Source organism: Eulemur rufifrons, chromosome 3 (genome assembly GCF_041146395.1).
Source record: "Eulemur rufifrons isolate Redbay chromosome 3, OSU_ERuf_1, whole genome shotgun sequence".
NCBI lineage: Eukaryota > Metazoa > Chordata > Mammalia > Primates > Lemuridae > Eulemur > Eulemur rufifrons.
Window position 1 is genome coordinate 919,796 of NC_090985.1, and position 17,264 is coordinate 937,059.

The 17,264-nt window shown below is 59.9% G+C and overlaps 1 protein-coding gene across 1 annotated transcript; it reads left to right on the forward strand.

Annotated features, from left to right (window-relative positions):
* Positions 1-478: 478 nt before the first annotated feature.
* TMED3 (transmembrane p24 trafficking protein 3) lies at positions 479-10,165 on the forward strand. Its single transcript, XM_069465623.1, has 3 exons — positions 479-703; positions 2,865-3,113; positions 9,436-10,165. Exons 1-3 carry the CDS (start codon positions 542-544, stop codon positions 9,670-9,672), a joined length of 648 nt encoding a protein of 215 aa, XP_069321724.1. The 5' UTR covers positions 479-541; the 3' UTR covers positions 9,673-10,165.
* Positions 10,166-17,264: the final 7,099 nt, after the last annotated feature.

The window sequence follows — 17,264 nt, forward strand, 5'->3', positions numbered from 1 at the left end:
AAAGCAGCCGAAATCGCCGAGGGCGAGACGCGACTCGCACCTTCTCGAGCGCGTTCGCGCGTGTCCCTCCCAGGGCCCGTGTCGCCGTCCCCGTCCCCGCCCCGCACACTTTCGACGTCGGGGAGGGCGGGGAACGAGGAAGGGGCGTCCGCTGGGTCCGCTCGCCCACGAGTGACGCGGGCGCACCCGCTGCCGGGCTCGGGACCGGCGCTCGGAGAGGCGGGACCGCGGCCGCGGGCGAGCGGAGCCCACGCGGGGAGGTGGCCGCGCCGGCGCAGGAGGTCCGGGGGGCGTGTCCGGGTCCCCGCCGGCAGCGGCGCCAACCCTGCCCCCCAGCCAGTGCGCACGCGCGGGGCGGAGACCCGGCCACCCCGAGCGCGGCTGCGCGCGGAGCCGCCCGCCCTCCCGGAAGCGCCCGCCGGCTCGCGCCACGTCGGTCCCTGCACGTCCCGCCGGGTTCGCGCAGCCGCCGCCCCAGCCCGGGAGGGCGGAGCGCCAGGGCCGCGGCCCAGCGAGCGGAGCGGACCGGACCGGGAGCGCCATGGGCGGCCCGCGCCCCGGCTGCGCGCTGCTGCTGCTGCTGCTGCTGCTCCGGCCCGGGCAGCCGCGGGGCGCCGAGCTCACCTTCGAGCTGCCGGACAGCGCCAAGCAGTGCTTCCACGAGGACGTGGACCAGGGCGCCAAGTTCTCCCTGGATTACCAGGTGCGGCGCCCGGCCCCGCCCCACCGGCACAGCCGCGCGCCGACCGCGGCGGCGGGAATCAGACAGGCGCTGCGGGGCGGGGGTCCCCAGAAGCCGGTGGCCTCGCCTTGGGGAGGGACGTTTGGGTCAGTCGGAGCCCCGAGACGGTCGGCCGGCTGGGGAGGCAGGTGCAGCGCGGGGCGGGCACGGGACGGTCCCGGAGGGGGGTGTCCGGAATGGGCTCCTCTGGGCCCTTGCGACGCTAACGGGCGCCAGCTGGGACCCGGGCTCTCCGTCTTGCCCAAGTCTCTGGCCACCTTGTTCCCGCAGGTACTTAAAAGTGGCAGCGAGAGGAAGTGGGTTCCTAGTTCTGTCCCCACAACCAGCGTTTAAAGCTGAGGTCGGGTGAGCGCAGGAGCGGCGAGAATGGCGCCCTGGAGGGAGGCTCAGCGCAGCCGGCGTCCTGGCGCCGGGTCCGGGAGTGGCGCTGTGGCCGCAGGACTCAGCCCTGCCATACGGAAAGCCCGGCTCCTGCACGCGGTCCCGAGAGCGCTCGTGGCTCGCGGTCGTGGGGAGCAGATCTAGGGGGTAATGAGCAGATCCAGGGCAGGGGCCCGAGGGGGCGTCGTTCCAGCCATCTGGTGCGGAGGCGCGGGCATTCCGCTGGGGTGGCCTGGGCGGCACAGTGGGGCAAGCTGTCTGGCCACCGCTCTGTGGTTGGAGGCCCTGGGGAAGGCCTATGCTTGGGGACAACTCAAGGTGTGATGGCCGCAGTCGCTGATTTGTCTACTTTCACATGTGTGTGGACAACATGCAGTGTGGCTGGGTTAACACTGGCAACCTAGGTGCCGTGACAAAAAAAACAAAGTGATAATGGTGTGGCTGGAAGGCGCCGGGTGCCATCTGGTCATTTCCAGGGCAGAATCTCCCTGCGGGGAACCAGTGTGGTTTTAACCCCCCCAGCAACAGACGCTCACTACTGTTTGCAAAGCTTGCTGAACAGGACTAGTGACTTTCGTCTGCACAAGGGACATCTTAAGTTTGGCAGCAGATGGAGGCTGTTGACTGTCCTTTGATGGGCTTTGGGTGTAGCCGTTGACTACCCGTGTGATTTTGCTCTACGCAGGTCTTGCTTAACTGAAAGATAACTGAGGACTTGCCCATCTCTGACTCCTGATTCTGTGAATGCTTCAGTCTGTGTCTAGCTTCTCCCTGGGTTCAGTCAGTATAGCGTCACTGACGGTCACTAGACCCACCCTGCGAGCCAGGAGTGGCACTCGATCCAAGCTCCGGTCTCTTAGTGGAAGGGAGAAGCCGTATCAGCGGAGCGTGGCTCCCCTGGTCTTGCTCCGAGTGGCCCCAAATCCGATCCCAGCTCCCCGTCACCCCCAGGGGGCCAGTTTGTGGCCTGCGGGTTTCCAGTGATCGGCCGGGGCCTGCTGGGCACTGGCTGTGTGTCCTGAGCACTTTAGATGTGACACCCCACTGAGTCCTCCCCGCAGCCCTGCCAGGTAGGTCCTGCTGTTTTGTAGGTGAAGACACATCCTTAGTGTGAAGTAGCCTGTCCAGAGTCACACAGCTAGTGGTGGCAGTGCCCTAAAGAGGTGACCTGCTCCGTGTCTTGTGTTAACTGTTGCACACAGAGAAAGAAGCAGCGGCGTCCAGTTGCCTTGGGACGGTTCTGTGGGCGTCCCTGCCTTGTCCTGCTGCCGATCCCGGAAAGCCTTGTCAGCCCATCCCGCGAGGAGCAGTCACCCTGGGTGTGCTCCCTGGCGCGGCAGGACAGCGCGGTGGTGAAGGGCGGGCACCGGCGTGGCAGGACAGCGCGGGCACTGGAGCCAGCAGCCCTCGGGTCAAATCCCAGCTCTGCCTCTTTCCTTGGAACCTCAGTTTTCTCTCCTGTAAAATGGGGAGAATTAGGCTCGTTGTTCTCCCGCTGAGCCCGACTTTGGAGTCAGGCAGACACAGATTCGCATCTTGGCCTTGTCCCTTCTGAGCAGTGTGACGGTGGCTGGCTGACTTACACTCTCAGCCCCAGGGGAGCGGGAAGGGGCGGAGCACCTGCCGTGGAAGGTTGGGGATCCAACGGCAGAAACACGTGCAGAGCGTGGTCCAGTGTCTGGCCGGCATGTGGCGGGGGGTGGCCGTCCCCCGGTAACAGCAAACGTTCTGTGGTTGCCAGGTCATCACCGGCGGCCACTACGATGTCGACTGCTACGTGGAGGACCCCCAGGGCAACGTCATCTACAGGGAGACCAAGAAGCAGTACGACAGCTTCACGCACCGGGCCGAGGTCAAGGGTGTTTACCAGTTTTGCTTCAGTAATGAGTTCTCCACCTTCTCGCACAAGACCGTCTACTTTGACTTCCAAGTGGGCGACGAGCCCCCCATCCTCCCAGACCTGGGGAACAGGGCCACCGCTCTCACCCAGGTGAGTGGACCCCCGCCCGGCGTGTTCCTGCTCTCCGGCCTCTGTCCCGGCTGGTGAGCAGAGTCCTCCCCGGTCCCGGTCGGGAAGCCCAGTGCCGGCTTTTCCTCCGTCTTGACGTCCGCCCCGAGGACGCGGTGTTCTCCCCCTGGTCCTCCTTTCCATCGTTAGCGGCTCCCCGCGGTGCTTCCCTCCGACACCCTGCTCTGCTCCCGCACGCCCGCTCGGTCTTTCCCGCGGCACCGTTTCCAGGTCCCCGTGCCACGGGCCTCTCTGCTTGCGTGACGTGCCGGTATCCTCTCGTGTGCTGTGTGCGTGACGGTAGCGCAAGGCGCTGTAACACGCACTGCACGTGTCGGAGGCTCAGCACGGCGGAAGTCTGTTCTTGTGACCTAGAGGAGGCCGGTGGGGACTTGGGGATCCAGGCTCCCTCTTTCTTCTTGTCCCTCTGCCTTCCCTTGGGGCTTCGGAGCCGTCCACCTCCAGCCACCGAAAGCAGGAGGGGTGAGGAAGGCCGGCCTGCTTCTCAGAAGCCCGGGTTCCGTAGTCACTCACGTCACTCTGTTCTGTCGTGTTGGTGGGAACCGGCCCCGTGGCAGGGTCGGTGGGAACTGGCCCCGTGGCAGCGTCGGTGGGGACCGGCCCCGTGGCGGCGTCGGTGGGGACCGGCCCCGTGGCGGCGTCGGTGGGGACCGGCCCCGTGGCGGCGTCGGTGGGGACCGGCCCCGTGGCGGCGTCGGTGGGGACCGGCCCCGTGGCAGCTCTAGCGGAGGGCGGGCTGCCAGACGTGGTCCTGCCTGGGCAGCCGTCTCTTAGCCACAGCTCCACACGGTGCAGGAGAAACTAGGACATTTGGGGACGACAGATGTTCCTGCAGAGGAGTGGGCATGTGGCCACCTTGGAGGCAACCGGAAGGCAGTCGGGCTCCTTGGAGACTGTCATCGAGACCCGTGGCTCTCGAAGTCATCGCCTGGTCCCAGCCTCCCACACCCGCCTGCCCGCCCGTGTGGAGGCCGTGAGCTCCCGGGGCTGGGATTCCGAGTGATTTACCTTAGTGTCCTCGACGCCCTGGAGCGTGAGGCTGGCTCAGAAAGGAGCTCACCTCCCCATTGTCCCGTGACTGGGTGTTAGGGCCCAGGGACATCTGTGGGACAGGAGCAACCGTCTGGCGGGGTTTGCTCCAGACAAAGCCAGAGCGTCCTGGGTCTTCAAGGCGGCCAGGTCACCTTCCGGGTTGCTGTGCGCGGCGGCCGCGTGCCACGGCTCTGCTGGGCTCGCCCACGCGGTCCTGCGCTTCCTGCTGGGCTCACCCACGCGGTCCTGCGCTTCCTGCTGGGCTCACCCACGCGGTCCTGCGCTTCCTGCTGGGCTCGCCCACGCGGTCCTGCGCTTCCTGCTGGGCTCGCCCACGCGGTCCTGCGCTTCCTGCTGGGCTCGCCCACGCGGTCCTGCGCTTCCTGCTGGGCTCGCCCACGCGGTCCTGCGCTTCCTGCTGGGCTCGCCCACGCGGTCCTGCGCTTCCTGCTGGGCTCGCCCACGCGGTCCTGCGCTTCCTGGGCCCCGTCTGCCAGCCTCCCTGAGCAGTTGGAGCTTGGAGCACGGCTTTGTCCAGTGCAGAAGCCACTGTCTACACGTGGCTATTTAATTAAAATTAAATTGAAAATTCACTTCCTCGAGCACTATAGCAACATTGCAAACACCCAGTAGTCACAGGTGTCTGGTGGCCGCGCGCAGACTGCTCCACTGGACAGGGCAGGTGTGAGCCTGGCCACGTGGCTGCTGTCGAAGGACCAGCACAGACGGGTGGCGCCTGAGAGCTTTCGCAACCGCCGGTTCGTTGGCCACTGATGACAGAGCCTCCGTGTGGAAGGTCTCGAGTCTCTGAAAGCTGAGCGGAAGGACCCCCTCTTTCACCCGCAGACAACGAGCTGGCGGAGGAAAGGCTCCAGGATCAGGTCCGCAGGGAGATGCTTTCCTGGAGCCCGGGCGTCAGAGTCTGATTTTGTTTCGGGAAAGAGGGAGCCGTGCCCCCTGCTCTTACCGCCCAGAGCCTCTTCGCTCTGCTCAGCCTGAGGCGGCTCCTTCCTCTTCTGTAGCGCGGACCCCTCTGGCCGGACCGGCCGTCGGGAGCTGCTCACCTGGGGCTGGCGTTCGCCCAGTCACACCGTGGGCCGGGAGAGGAGAGACAGGTGGAAGGTGCTGGAAGGCTCTGTCCCTGGTGGGGAGCCCTTCGAGGAGCGCAGCCCTGGGAGCCGGTTGCCCACCGGGCGCTGTGGCCGTAGCTGGGGTTGAGGGTCAGGGGGCTCAGGTGGGCGCTGAGGGGTTCTGGGGGGTCAGGAAGGCTTCGCTGGCAGAGCTTGGGCTGGAAAGTGACAGTGTGGGAGGCTGCCCAGGAGCTTGGCCTCCCGGGTGGAGAGAACAGGTGAAGTTTGTGGGCCATGACATCGCGCTCTTCCCCCCGCCCTTTCTGCTTTGTGTGGCCAGGTCCCTTTGAGCAGCTGCTGTCTCCCTCCCCCCAGCCCCTTGCAGCTCCGGGGGTTGGGGGGGCCGAGGCCACGTGATCTGGCAGTGACCACAGTCCTCGTGAGGCTCTAGGACCCTGGGTGGTCCTGGCGGGGCAGAGGGTCACACGCCAGGGGGCTGGGGACCCAGGCCCCGGGGAGGCTGCCCGGTTCCCTGCGGGGTGGGGGGCAGGCAGGGTCGCCCCCTGAGGTTCCGTGGTGCAGGATGCAGGGTTTCCTCTTGGACCAGCGCTAACGGCCCATCTCTGGGAGGGGAAGTAGCGTGTGTCTGTGGCGGGGGCCGGCTTCTGGGTGCTGTGGTTCTTGGGAATGCATTGCTTTGGGGTCCCTTGGGGGCCGGGGCCTCGTCCTGCCATCTCAGGGCTGGTTTCCGGCCTTTAAGGTGGTGCCCACGTGGGTTGGGGGGGCCGCACCTGTGATGCTGGGTCCTCGCTCCATCCTCCTCCCCCTCTCCCGCCTTCCTCCGGTGACTCTGGGTCCTGGGGGCAGCCGGGCGTGACGCCCAGTTCTGCCGCGCTCCCAGCCCTAGGGTGCACCCGCGCAGGTGAGTCAGGTGGGCACTCGGGGTTCTGAAGGGGCCTGTGATGGAAACAGACTGGGAGAGGGGGGTTCTGGCCTGGACCCCAGGTGAGTCCTTTCCTGGTGCTTAAAAACAAAGGCTCTGGGTTTTTGTATATAAAATGTGTGTACGCCCGTGTGTATGTGTGTGTGTACATGCATGCGTGTGCACATACGTACATACATGTGTTTCTCCATCCCTCCCACCACTTTCAGTAATGATCTACTTTGTTTCCGATCCTCCGACGTCAGTGCCCAGACCTCCCCCAGACCCGCTCTGCCCTGCCGGGGTGACCTGCGCAACTGCGGCCCTCGTCTCCTCGTGCCGGCGGAATTGCAGCAGCCCGGGTGGCTTCCCTGCCTCCCGACCGGCTCTCTGACATCCCTGTCCACACCCTGGCCACCACGGACTCCGAGCGTGCCACGCCCCTGCTCACGGCTGCGTGGTGACGTCTTGACGCTTTACACTGAGCGTCCAGCTACCCCTGACTCCCCCACGCCCCCGACCATGTTGGCCCCTGATCCCAGCCCGGCCCCCGCACGAGCTGGCTGCCCCTGCGTCTGTTGTCCGTGCACCTCCCGTCCCAGCCTGGGGTCCTGCCGCCCGCCCAGCGGGGCCAGCGTGTCACGCCCCGTGTCACATGCTCCGTCGCCGCCGGCAGGATGAGCAGCCCTTCCTGGGTGTCCCCAGCTTTGCACCCCCTCCGTTGTCAGCTCTTTTCACGTCGTCTCACAGCGATTAACTTTCTCCTTAGACTGTGGGCTCTGAGCCCCGTGCCCGGGCCCGGCAGCGGGTAAGCGGGCGTTTCGCAAACGTTTCAACGAGGGAAATCCCGGATCTCGCAACTGTGGGAAAATTCCTGTGGACGCATTTTGCGCATCTCTCCCCTGCGTCCTCCTGGCCCCGCCTTCAGTGATCGTGGCCTTGCAGGGATCACCAGGTGACGTACGTGTGGTACTGATCTGAGTCACACGTCTACTGTGTGTGGCCGTAGGTGGTGCCTGGCAGGGACCACCCTGGCAACGCTGTCTCTGCAGTCGGCTTGGCACGGGTTTACACGGGCGGAGCCTGACCCCACGCCATGACCTTCTCCTAGTTCCCTCCCAGTTTGGTCCCCGTTCCAGCTCCGTGACCCTGGACATGCTCTGGTGACCGTGGCAGCATCCGCCACTCACCACGGCTGCCGCGGTGCAGGGTCTGTGACTGAGCCGTCTCGCCTGGCGGTCGGCATTTGAACCCGTTGCACTTGGACGTCCCCTTGGCTCCACTTCTTGATGTCAGGAACCCGCCTTGGGGTCCTTCGTCCCTTTCTCAGTGTCAGACGTCTGCATGTGCAGCCCACCATGCAGCCCACCCGGCAGGCGCGGGGGAGCGGGGCGGGGGGAGCGGGGGGAGCCCACCCGGGGGAGCAGGGAAGCCGGTGCTGACTCCCAGGTGCGAGAGCGCAGCCTGAGACAATAGGGCCCGCGGGTCACCCCTGAGAGAGCAGGTGAAGGGACCCCATGGGGGGGAGTGGGGAGCACAGACAGGCCGAGTCTTCGCTGGATTCTGCTCCTTGAGCTGGTGTTCGTCCTCCCTGGTTCTGTGTGGCACACAGGGACCACGTGAGCTTTCACCCATGTGGCCTGTCACCACTCCTGCCCCTGGGTCAGCGTCAAGGCCAGTCCCCACGTGCAGAGGAAACCCAGGCCCTGGGACCAGCTGCCAGATGGGGGAAGACGCTGCCATGTACATGCCACGGCCAGGGGGAAGCTGTGGTTTCTCTCGCGTGGTCTAGTGTGGCCCTAGCATGGCCCAGAGTGAAGAGTGCTTCACGCACAGGTCGGGGCAGCCGCGGTGTGCACGGTGCCGGCTGCCTTCTGGGGTGGTTGATGTGAGGGACAGGAGGTCACTCGGCGACTCAGTCTTTCCCGGCCTCTTACCCTGTGCTTTCTAAGTGGTTTGCGGCTCAGCAGCTGCAGCGGGTGTCTGGTGCCGGCTGTGTGAACTTCTGCAGCCCGAGAACTGGCTGTCGGGGTGGACGTTCCGGTCTTGGCTGTGCTGCCAATTTAGGGATTGCGTGTGCGTGAGAACTCGCGTTCTCGCAGGGACTTGACCCAGTGCCCGTTTACTCTGTCCCGGGCCCGTGCTGGGCGTCCGAGTGGGCGCAGCGGCTCTCGGCTCAGGGCTCTCGGCTGGCATCGAGGTGGCGGCCAGCGTGGGCTCTTACCTGGAGGGTCTGGGAGGGGTCGGCTTTCTCTCTCGTCAGTTGCGGGTGGAGTTCGGTTCCTTGTGGCCGTGGGACTCAGGCCCCGTTTTGTTGCGACTTTTGTGCCCTGGTCCCGGCAGGTGGTCACCCCCACCCGCAGAGCCAGCGTGGCACGGTGATGTCCCCTCTCGTCCGACTCTGTCCGGATGCTTCCGCAGCCAGCTGGAGAAAGCCCTGCTTTCAAGGGTTTGTGGGATTGGTGCAGGCCGCTGGGTAGCCTCCCCGTCCTCAGGAGAACTGTGCCGTGTGACATAATCACAGGAGTGATAGCTCCTCATAGTCACAGGTTCCTGGGGTCAGGGCAGGGCATCTGGGCAGCAGTGGGTGCATTTCAGAATGCTGCCTGCCACCCCGAGTATTTAGCAGGTAAAGGAAGTGATGCAGTAGTGTGTTACATAGGAGCTTATGTGTGTGCATGTTTATGTGTGTGTCTGCATCTCTGCATGTGCTTGTGTGTGCGCATGTGTCTGTGTACATGAGACACGCATGTCTTCCTGTGTTTGTGTTTATACGTGAGACCACAGGCGGCAATCATGCAATAGAGCAGTGGGTTCAGAGTCCAGCACAGTTCGGGTCTAGTTCACACTCCGCGGCTTATTGGCAGTGTGACCTTGGGCAGTTCGTGTGGCGTCTCCAGCCTCAGTTTCCTCATCAGCGTGTGGGGAAGGCAGCGGCCGCGCCCGTCCGCGGCGTTGTGAGCATTCGACCGGAGAACCCAGCGCACAGCCCGACAGCCCAGGCTCGGGACTCGGACAGTCGAGTCACGTCCTGCTGGGCCCCGTACTAACTGTGTGACTCTGGGCAAGTTACTTAACTTCTCTGAGCCTCGGTTAGGCTTATTATAAGGATTAAATAAAACCTCACATAAAACCCTTAGTGCAGACGGTGGCATTCGGTGGATGTCACGGAGGGTGTTGATGATGACGCTTGCTGTTTGCTGGATTCCACTCTCTTACCGTGGCGTTGGCTACGTGCCTGTTTTCTCTTCCTGCACAGATGGAATCCGCCTGCGTGACCATCCACGAAGCCCTGAAGACGGTGATCGACTCCCAGACGCACTACCGGCTCCGGGAGGCGCAGGACCGGGCCCGGGCTGAGGACCTGAACAGCCGGGTCTCCTACTGGTCGGTCGGCGAGACCGTCGTCCTGTTCGTGGCCAGCTTCGGCCAGGTGCTGCTGCTGAAAAGCTTCTTCACGGAAAAGCGGCCCGTGAGCAGGGCCGTGCACTCCTAGCCCGGCGCCCAGCTCTGGGCCCCGCACGCCCCGGGTGGCAGCTCTCCTGGGTCGCAGGCTGCGGGGCCGGGAGCTGCGGAGGCAGAGCGCAGGGCGGGGGGTGCGGTGGCGGCGTCTTGCCTTCCGTGCTGACGCCAGCTCCTTGCACCCGGCAGCCGAAGCCCCCAGAGCCCAGTAATTTGAAGGCATCCGATTGCATCCTGGGTGCAGTGCTGAAACGATGTTTACAGTTGGTTGGGGACTGGCCACTAGGGGGCGGCGGGCAGAGACCTGGCGGCCTGGCTGGCAGGAAGCCGAAGTGCCCGGGCCTCTGGGGAAGCTCGGGGCCCTGCCTCTGCTCCGTGTTCCCCGGGTCACTGGGCTTGTGCGTCCCGGCCCGTGTGCGGAGCAGAGGGGCTCTCGGTTCTAGCCCTTCCTCCCATGGGGCTCTCTGTACCTGAGAAGCCAGGCCCTAAGGTGGCTTTGCAGCCCTGCCCACCCCCGGCGATGTACGCGGGCCAGGACGGTGACGGGCACCTTCGTTAGCTGTGCGTTTCCCGGGAGGCGGAACGTGGCTAATAAAAACCAAGTGTGAGCACCCCGGAGACTTGTGCCTTCTCTCTTTGCCCTGAAGGAGCCCCCAGCTGAGTGGGGGGCACGGCTGTGTGCGTGGCGTGCCGTGTGCGTGGCGTGCCGTGTGCGTGGCGTGCCGTGTGCGTGGCGTGCCGTGTGCGTGGCGTGGCGTGCCGTGTGCGTGGCGTGCCGTGCGTGTGGCGTGCCGTGCGCGTGGCGTGGCGTGCCGTGTGCGTGGCGTGCCGTGTGCGTGGCGTGCCGTGTGCGTGGCGTGCCGTGCGCGTGGCGTGCCGTGCGTGTGGCGTGCCGTGCGTGTGGCGTGCCGTGTGCGTGGCGTGCCGTGTGCGTGGCGTGGCGTGCCGTGTGCGTGGCGTGCCGTGCGCGTGGCGTGCCGTGCGCGTGGCGTGCCGTGCGCGTGGCGTGTGCGTGGCGTGCCGTGTGCGTGGCGTGCCGTGCGCGTGGCGTGCCGTGCGCGTGCCGTGCCGTGCGCGTGGCGTGCCGTGCGCGTGGCGTGCCGTGCGCGTGGCGTGCCGTGCGCGTGGCGTGGCGTGCCGTGCGCGTGGCGTGCCGTGCGTGTGGCGTGCCGTGCGCGTGCCGTGCCGTGCGCGTGCCGTGCCGTGCGCGTGGCGTGCCGTGCGCGTGGCGTGCCGTGCGCGTGCCGTGCCGTGTGCGTGGCGTGCCGTGCGCGTGGCGTGCCGTGCGCGTGCCGTGCCGTGCGCGTGGCGTGCCGTGCGTGTGGCGTGCCGTGTGCGTGCCGTGCCGTGCGCGTGCCGTGCCGTGCGCGTGGCGTGCCGTGCGCGTGGCGTGCCGTGCGCGTGCCGTGCCGTGTGCGTGGCGTGCCGTGCGCGTGGCGTGCCGTGCGCGGAGCTGTGCCCGGGCGCGGGACATGCCTCTCCTCCCGGGTGGTGAGAGCAGCGAGGCAGGAGCCTCCCTGCTGTTCCTGTCACACCCCGGCCCCTGCACGGGGTCTGCGCGTGCTGGTCCCTCCACCCTCTCTCACCTGCAGACCTGCTCTGTCACCTCCCTGTGACCACGTGTCACGTCAGTTCCGGGTCCCCCACCCACTGTAATCAGGATGCCGCTGTCCCACCTGCCCCGGTCCTCCCTGCCGGTTAGTGAGCACCCAGTGCGTGCCGAGCGAGCGTGCGCGCAGTAGGGCTTGGGGATCGGCGGGCGTGTTTGCCCTGAAGGGAGCCTGCCGGGGAGTCTGGAATCCCGAGCCGTCTGGCAGAGGTTAACGGTGCACTGCGGGAAAGGGGACAAGACAATCCCGTTATAAAGATGCCCCGTAAGCCTTACGTGGCTTCATTAAAGGATAAATGCTGCTAACCTTTGATGGGTTTTTGATGGTATTTTCCCTCTCATTGTAAAATTAAATACTGAGTGTGTATAAAAGATTACTTATGAAATGAGTAGAGTGTAGAGTGAAAAGCCACACGGATCTCCATGTGCCCCCGCCTAGATTAAGCAGCAGAACGTGACCCACACGTGGACGCTGCCGTGCGCCAGCTCCTCCCCTCCCCCGCCTCCCAGGGACCCGCCAGCCCAGCCCGGTGTCTGTCGAGCCCTGAGAAGGCAGTTCCAAGTGTTGAGGGACGTGGCTTTATCAAAACTCCCGTCACCTTCCACTTTTTATGAGAACAATTTCTTCCACCTTAAAAAAACAAAAAAATAATAATAGGATTGGTAGTGACACCTGTTTTATTGATATAACCTCGTAATCATTCACCTATGAATACGTAGACTGGCTGGGAGGACGGAAACCTTGCCCCACTCATTAGCATTGAGAGCTTTGCAGTTGGAGCGTGTGACACAAGTTATTAAAGATTTTCTGTTATAGAGAAATACGACAGGGCACTCAAGAATTTCAAACAGAGGACAGACTTGTATAAGAGGTGAAATGGAAGTATGAATTTAAGAAGGACAGGGACAGATCACAATTTCTGAGCATGTGTTTATGGATGACGATGGGTATCCGATCATTTGGTAACTAGTATCCACTGGATACACTTGGAATAGTGACGTAACATTGAAAAAAATTAAAGTTTAATATATGCCAGAAATCACCTGCTTTGTAACTATTTAAATTCAGATGAAAAATACTAGATGTCAGCTTTAAAATGTCAGAATTTTAGATGTCAGCTGTAAGTGGCTTTATAGTTTGTCAAGATCTCTTAGAAGATAGTCAAGAAAAATAGGTAGAAGACTCCGCTTTGCTCTGCATCCGGGTTCCCTGGGAGAACCTCCTTCAAACACGGTCTGCAGTGACACCAGCGTGTTCGCCCCAGCCCCAGCCCCAGCTCAGCCCCAGCCCCAGCCCCAGCTCAGCCCCAATGAGCCGTGGGTGTGACTCAAATGCCCACGGACAGGCGGTGGGGACACAAAATAGAGCATTCTTATGTGTGGGAAAACTGTACAACAGTTGGAAATAAGTGGAATAGCTCCCCGTATAGCACGATGAAATGATGTTGGAAACATGCTGTAGAGTGAAAAGTCTTGCAGAATGTTCCAGTGAGATACCACTTATGCAGCACTAAAAACATGTAGAAAACATTATTTTGTAGAGCTTATGGGGAAAATATATAATGTGTACATCAGGTGTAGTAAAATTATAAAAACACAGATTGCATACAAGTTGCACAAGGACATCGCCTCTGGGACAGGGAGGGGCAAGGGGTCGTCCCTGTGATCTGCAGAATATTCCTCCTTTCTTTCTTTACCACGTCTGATGTAGACAAAGTAGCAGCATTTGTTAGTTCTGGGTGGCAGATATATGTTTGTTATATCACTTTTTGTGCTTTTCGGCATTAAAAATCTCAGAGTCAAAGTCAATAAAAGGGTGGCAGTGGCGCTTGATTCACTTCTTAGGGCCATGGCAAGGTTTCAGTAATAGAATATTTGTGAAAGGTCTTTGTAAATGAAAAGCTCTGCACAAATATTAGGCTTTAAGCTAGTCTATTTCCTTTGCTGTTGATTCTAGTAACTTTCATTCCAAAGGTCCACGTTGTCTGAAAGCTCCGAATGTTGGAGGTGGAATGTTGGGGGTGGTCGTGGTGTTTACTGGTCAGGACGGGGGAGGGGCCAGTGCCGGTGGGCGGTGGGAGGGGGAGGGGGTGCTCACGGGGGGGGGGGGGCGGGGGGGTGTGTGGGACGGTGACACGTGTAAGGAGCAGCGCTGGTCTCTGGACGGGCTCTGTGCGCAGCCCGGGCACACGCACTGCCACACAACACACACGCTTCTGGGGCCGAGTGTCTCGCTGCTGGTGAGACCAAACCCTCCAAGGGCGAATCAGAACGTGCATCTCCCACTGCTCCTGGCAAACGCCCTGGAAAGTGCTCTACTTAGCACCGTCATTAGCTTTCCTGTAAATACTTGTATTCCCTCTTTCCCCTGGAACTGTAGCAATATGAGAAGTGGCCACGCGAGGGCAGTCGAGAAACACGGATGACGCTCCACTCTCCCTCCCCACGGGCTGGCGGGGACCAGGGACTGAGACTCGGCTTCTCTGCGTCCTCCCGGCCTCATCGCCTTCCCAGGCTCCAGCTGGGAGCGGAGGGCGCGGACAGCGTGGAAAACCCACCCCCTGGCTGGAAGCCCCGGCCTGGAAGCCACACTCGGCACCGCGGCTGCGGTCACTCCGCTGGGGAGAAGCAGACACGGGCCCAGGTGACACGCACGAGGCCACTGGGTGAGCAGCTATCTCCCGGGGACAACTTTGTATGTGGGATAAGGCAGGGGAGCTCAGACGTGGGCAGGCAGATAACAACATAAAGGACACGGCTTGTGGAAAACACATCTTTTAATAAGATGAATGGTTTTAAAAGCATTACCTCATATTTCACTGATGAATTTTACTTGTTGCTAAAATGTGACATGATTTAGCCTCCATCCATTTCTATTTTTCATTGTTAAAGATGCAAATACTGAGAAACTTTGTTCTCAGAAGTATGTAGGTGGGAGTGGAAATTATGTCATAGAATTATCGCTCAGTTCTTGGAGCTTCTGAGCAACAAGTCAAAAGTGACGTCTTTATCATCAACATTTATTTTAAATTAATGATCCATCAGCTGATGACTTAATTAGGTTCTGCAATGTTGTTGAAATCAAATAATTGAAAACCACCTTATGTGCAAATTGTGTTACTCGTTCATAGAAGTCAATTCCTTATTTAAACTGTGGTCAGTATAACCACAAACCCTTTAGCAGTATGTGTTAGTATATGAACTATTGCTTACACCTGTTACCCCTTTACTAACAAGCACCATATTTAATCAATAAGGGTAGGGAAACTGAAATTTTATGTTCAATATACCTTTGTCAACACAACACTATTTTATAAGATGCCTTCATTGTTTCACCTGCCTTATAAATATTTTTATTTTGGTTGAAATCTTGGAACTGCAGATTTAGCTCATTCAGTTGACGGAAAATGTCTGCCGCATCCTCCAGTCAGCAAAGCCAATTCTTCAGGGAAACCAGCTCTGTCGGGTTTACTTATTTAATAAGGTTGGAAAAGACTGACTTTATTTTTCGATATATGTTTCAAAAAATATTGTTTGAAAAGAACATCTAAGAAATAACTTAACTAATATAATTATTGCTCTTTGGTAATGATGTGATGCAATGTGTAGCCAAAATATTATTATTTAAGAAACTAGGCACATGAAACATGGAATTTGGAAAATGTGTATTTGTGTATTGAACACTGGTGACCAGCTTTTTGAAATACATAAGATTTAAAAATCAGAAATGATTAATTACATTAAATATCATAATCAAATTTTCCTATGTATTTAATGAAAACATAAAAATGAATCAGTCTGACAACTGTCACATTTTGTTTTTTGTTAAAGTGAGATAGAAGAAATGAATCATTTTAAGAAGTGAGATAACGGCAGACTCTAATTGGAATAAATATTTCGTTACACGATGTGTTAAGATGGGCTGTAAGTACCTATTGAAAGAGGCACCCCAGATCTAAAAGATTGCGGAAGGCTTTTATCTGCAGGGTGAGCCGCTGTATATCGGGGAATTCCGGCAGCTTAGGAAACATCCTGGTCATGCTCAGAAGAATCGGCATCGCTACGCCGTGAGGTCCTTGGGATGAGCACGTCTAAAGAGTCACTTACATCCAGATACCGAGGGAGGGCAGAGTTTCTGGGGCTCATGTGCTGTTTTCGGGGGCCTCTCCCTCAGGGCGAGGCTTGTGTGGCACATGTGGGGATGTGAGGTGAGACCCCCACGCTGCCCCGCGCTGCGAGACGCTCAACTTCAGGACGCCCTGACGTGGCCGACGCCCAGGTCCCGGTGCCTCAGTTTACCCTCGCAGAGACAGACCCTCGACAGCCTGTGGGGTCTGGTTAAGCAGAGCGAGGGTTGTCCTTGAAGACGGCATTTCACGCTGTCCCTGTGTTTGGCACCTACAGCTCTGAAGAGCTCGGGGTGGTCACACGGCAGGAGTCAGGGTAGATGAGGCTGAGCCTCTCTCCTGTGCAGAAAAGGCCACTGTGAGGGAGCAGGAGGGAGGCAGAATCTGTGACCATTCTGCCCTGTGCTCAGGCGGATTCCAGGGATGGCAGTCGAAGCATCTAGAACTGTCCTCTTTCAACTCTGTGCCAGGGGTTGTCCTTGTTGGTGCCCACTGGTTTGGAGTCCCGTGCGGGGCGCCCCCCGCCAGGTGGCAGCGTTCCCTAGCTGTCGGGGGGCTCCCACGCGGAAGAAACGCAGGTGAACCAGGACCCTTCCCAGCCCGGAACGAGTGGGGCTCTCACAGACCCCGGGAAAGCCAGAGCCACCCGATAAGGTGCGTCTCCCCTGCTCTATCAGCCCAGGGCCTCAGCGCCTCTCCCCGGACTGAGTATCATTTCTTCTGGTCAGAGCTTAATGCCTTGGGGTCTTCTCCACTGTATGTGCACTTATTCCAGAGTTTTCCAGAGAAAACTTTCCACTGGAACCTCCTGGAAGGAACCAGGGGAGCAATTCCCAGGAAGACACATCCCCTTCCCTTGAGGGGCGTCTGCTGGGAAACACAGCAGCAGAGTGACATCAACACTGCGTGAGGGCCGGGGTGGGGGACGCTGGGCGGAGGAGAGCGTTGGTCGGGGCAGTTGGTGGCCCAGGGGAGCTGATGTTTGAGTCGGGTCTGAAAATGCAAGGCCAGGTGGGGGGCTTTATCCTGCGATTCCCTGACGACGTACCTGCTGGGGCAGAGAGAAACCAGACTCCATAAAGGGTGCCCTTGTCTACCAGGTGTGCACCGCGCCAGGTGATGAGGTGGGGGAGAACGCAGCGCACGGCGGCAGGAAACTGGGCGGCGTGTGGGGAAATCGAGTGAGACTGGACCCACACGTTATGAAAGGCACTAAAATCAGTGCAGTGGGTTATAGACTCAGCTATATGGGCAAAATTATAAAGCTTTCAGTGGAAATGTAAGAAAATCTCGTTCTAACTTTGGGGCATGGAATGGGGTGTTTTAAAACAAGCCATAAAAGGATTAGTCATAAAGGGAAAAATCTGATAAATTTCCTCCAATGTAACATGTAATAACACAAAATGATCAAACTGTTTGCTGCAAAGCCCTAGTGAAGTAGAGATGTCAAAAGTGGCCCCTCATCTGAAGAAAATGAGTAAAAATTATTTTGTTTTGTTTTCTTTATTGTGGTAAAATATGTGTAATGTGAGTTTTACCATCTTAACCATCTTCAAGCGTGCAGTCCAGGGGTGTTGAGTAGATCCAGGTCGCGGTGCAGTGACCTCTAGGACCTCTTCATCCTGTGAAACTGAAAGTCTACACCCGTCAGGACCCAGCGCGCAGACAGAGCAGCCGCGGCTTAACCCGGTGCTGATCCCTGCAGGAACGCCCACCGGGACGGCCCCTCGGAGACGAGTTTCACGTCACGTAGTAAAGTGGGTGACAAACACTCCCTGGATGGACGCCGGCACAGACCGGATGCTCATTGCAGCCCCGATCCGAAACCCATGTCTATGGAACAGTGACGCGGTGAGCACGCTGAGGTGTCTGGCAGAGGGACACTGGCCA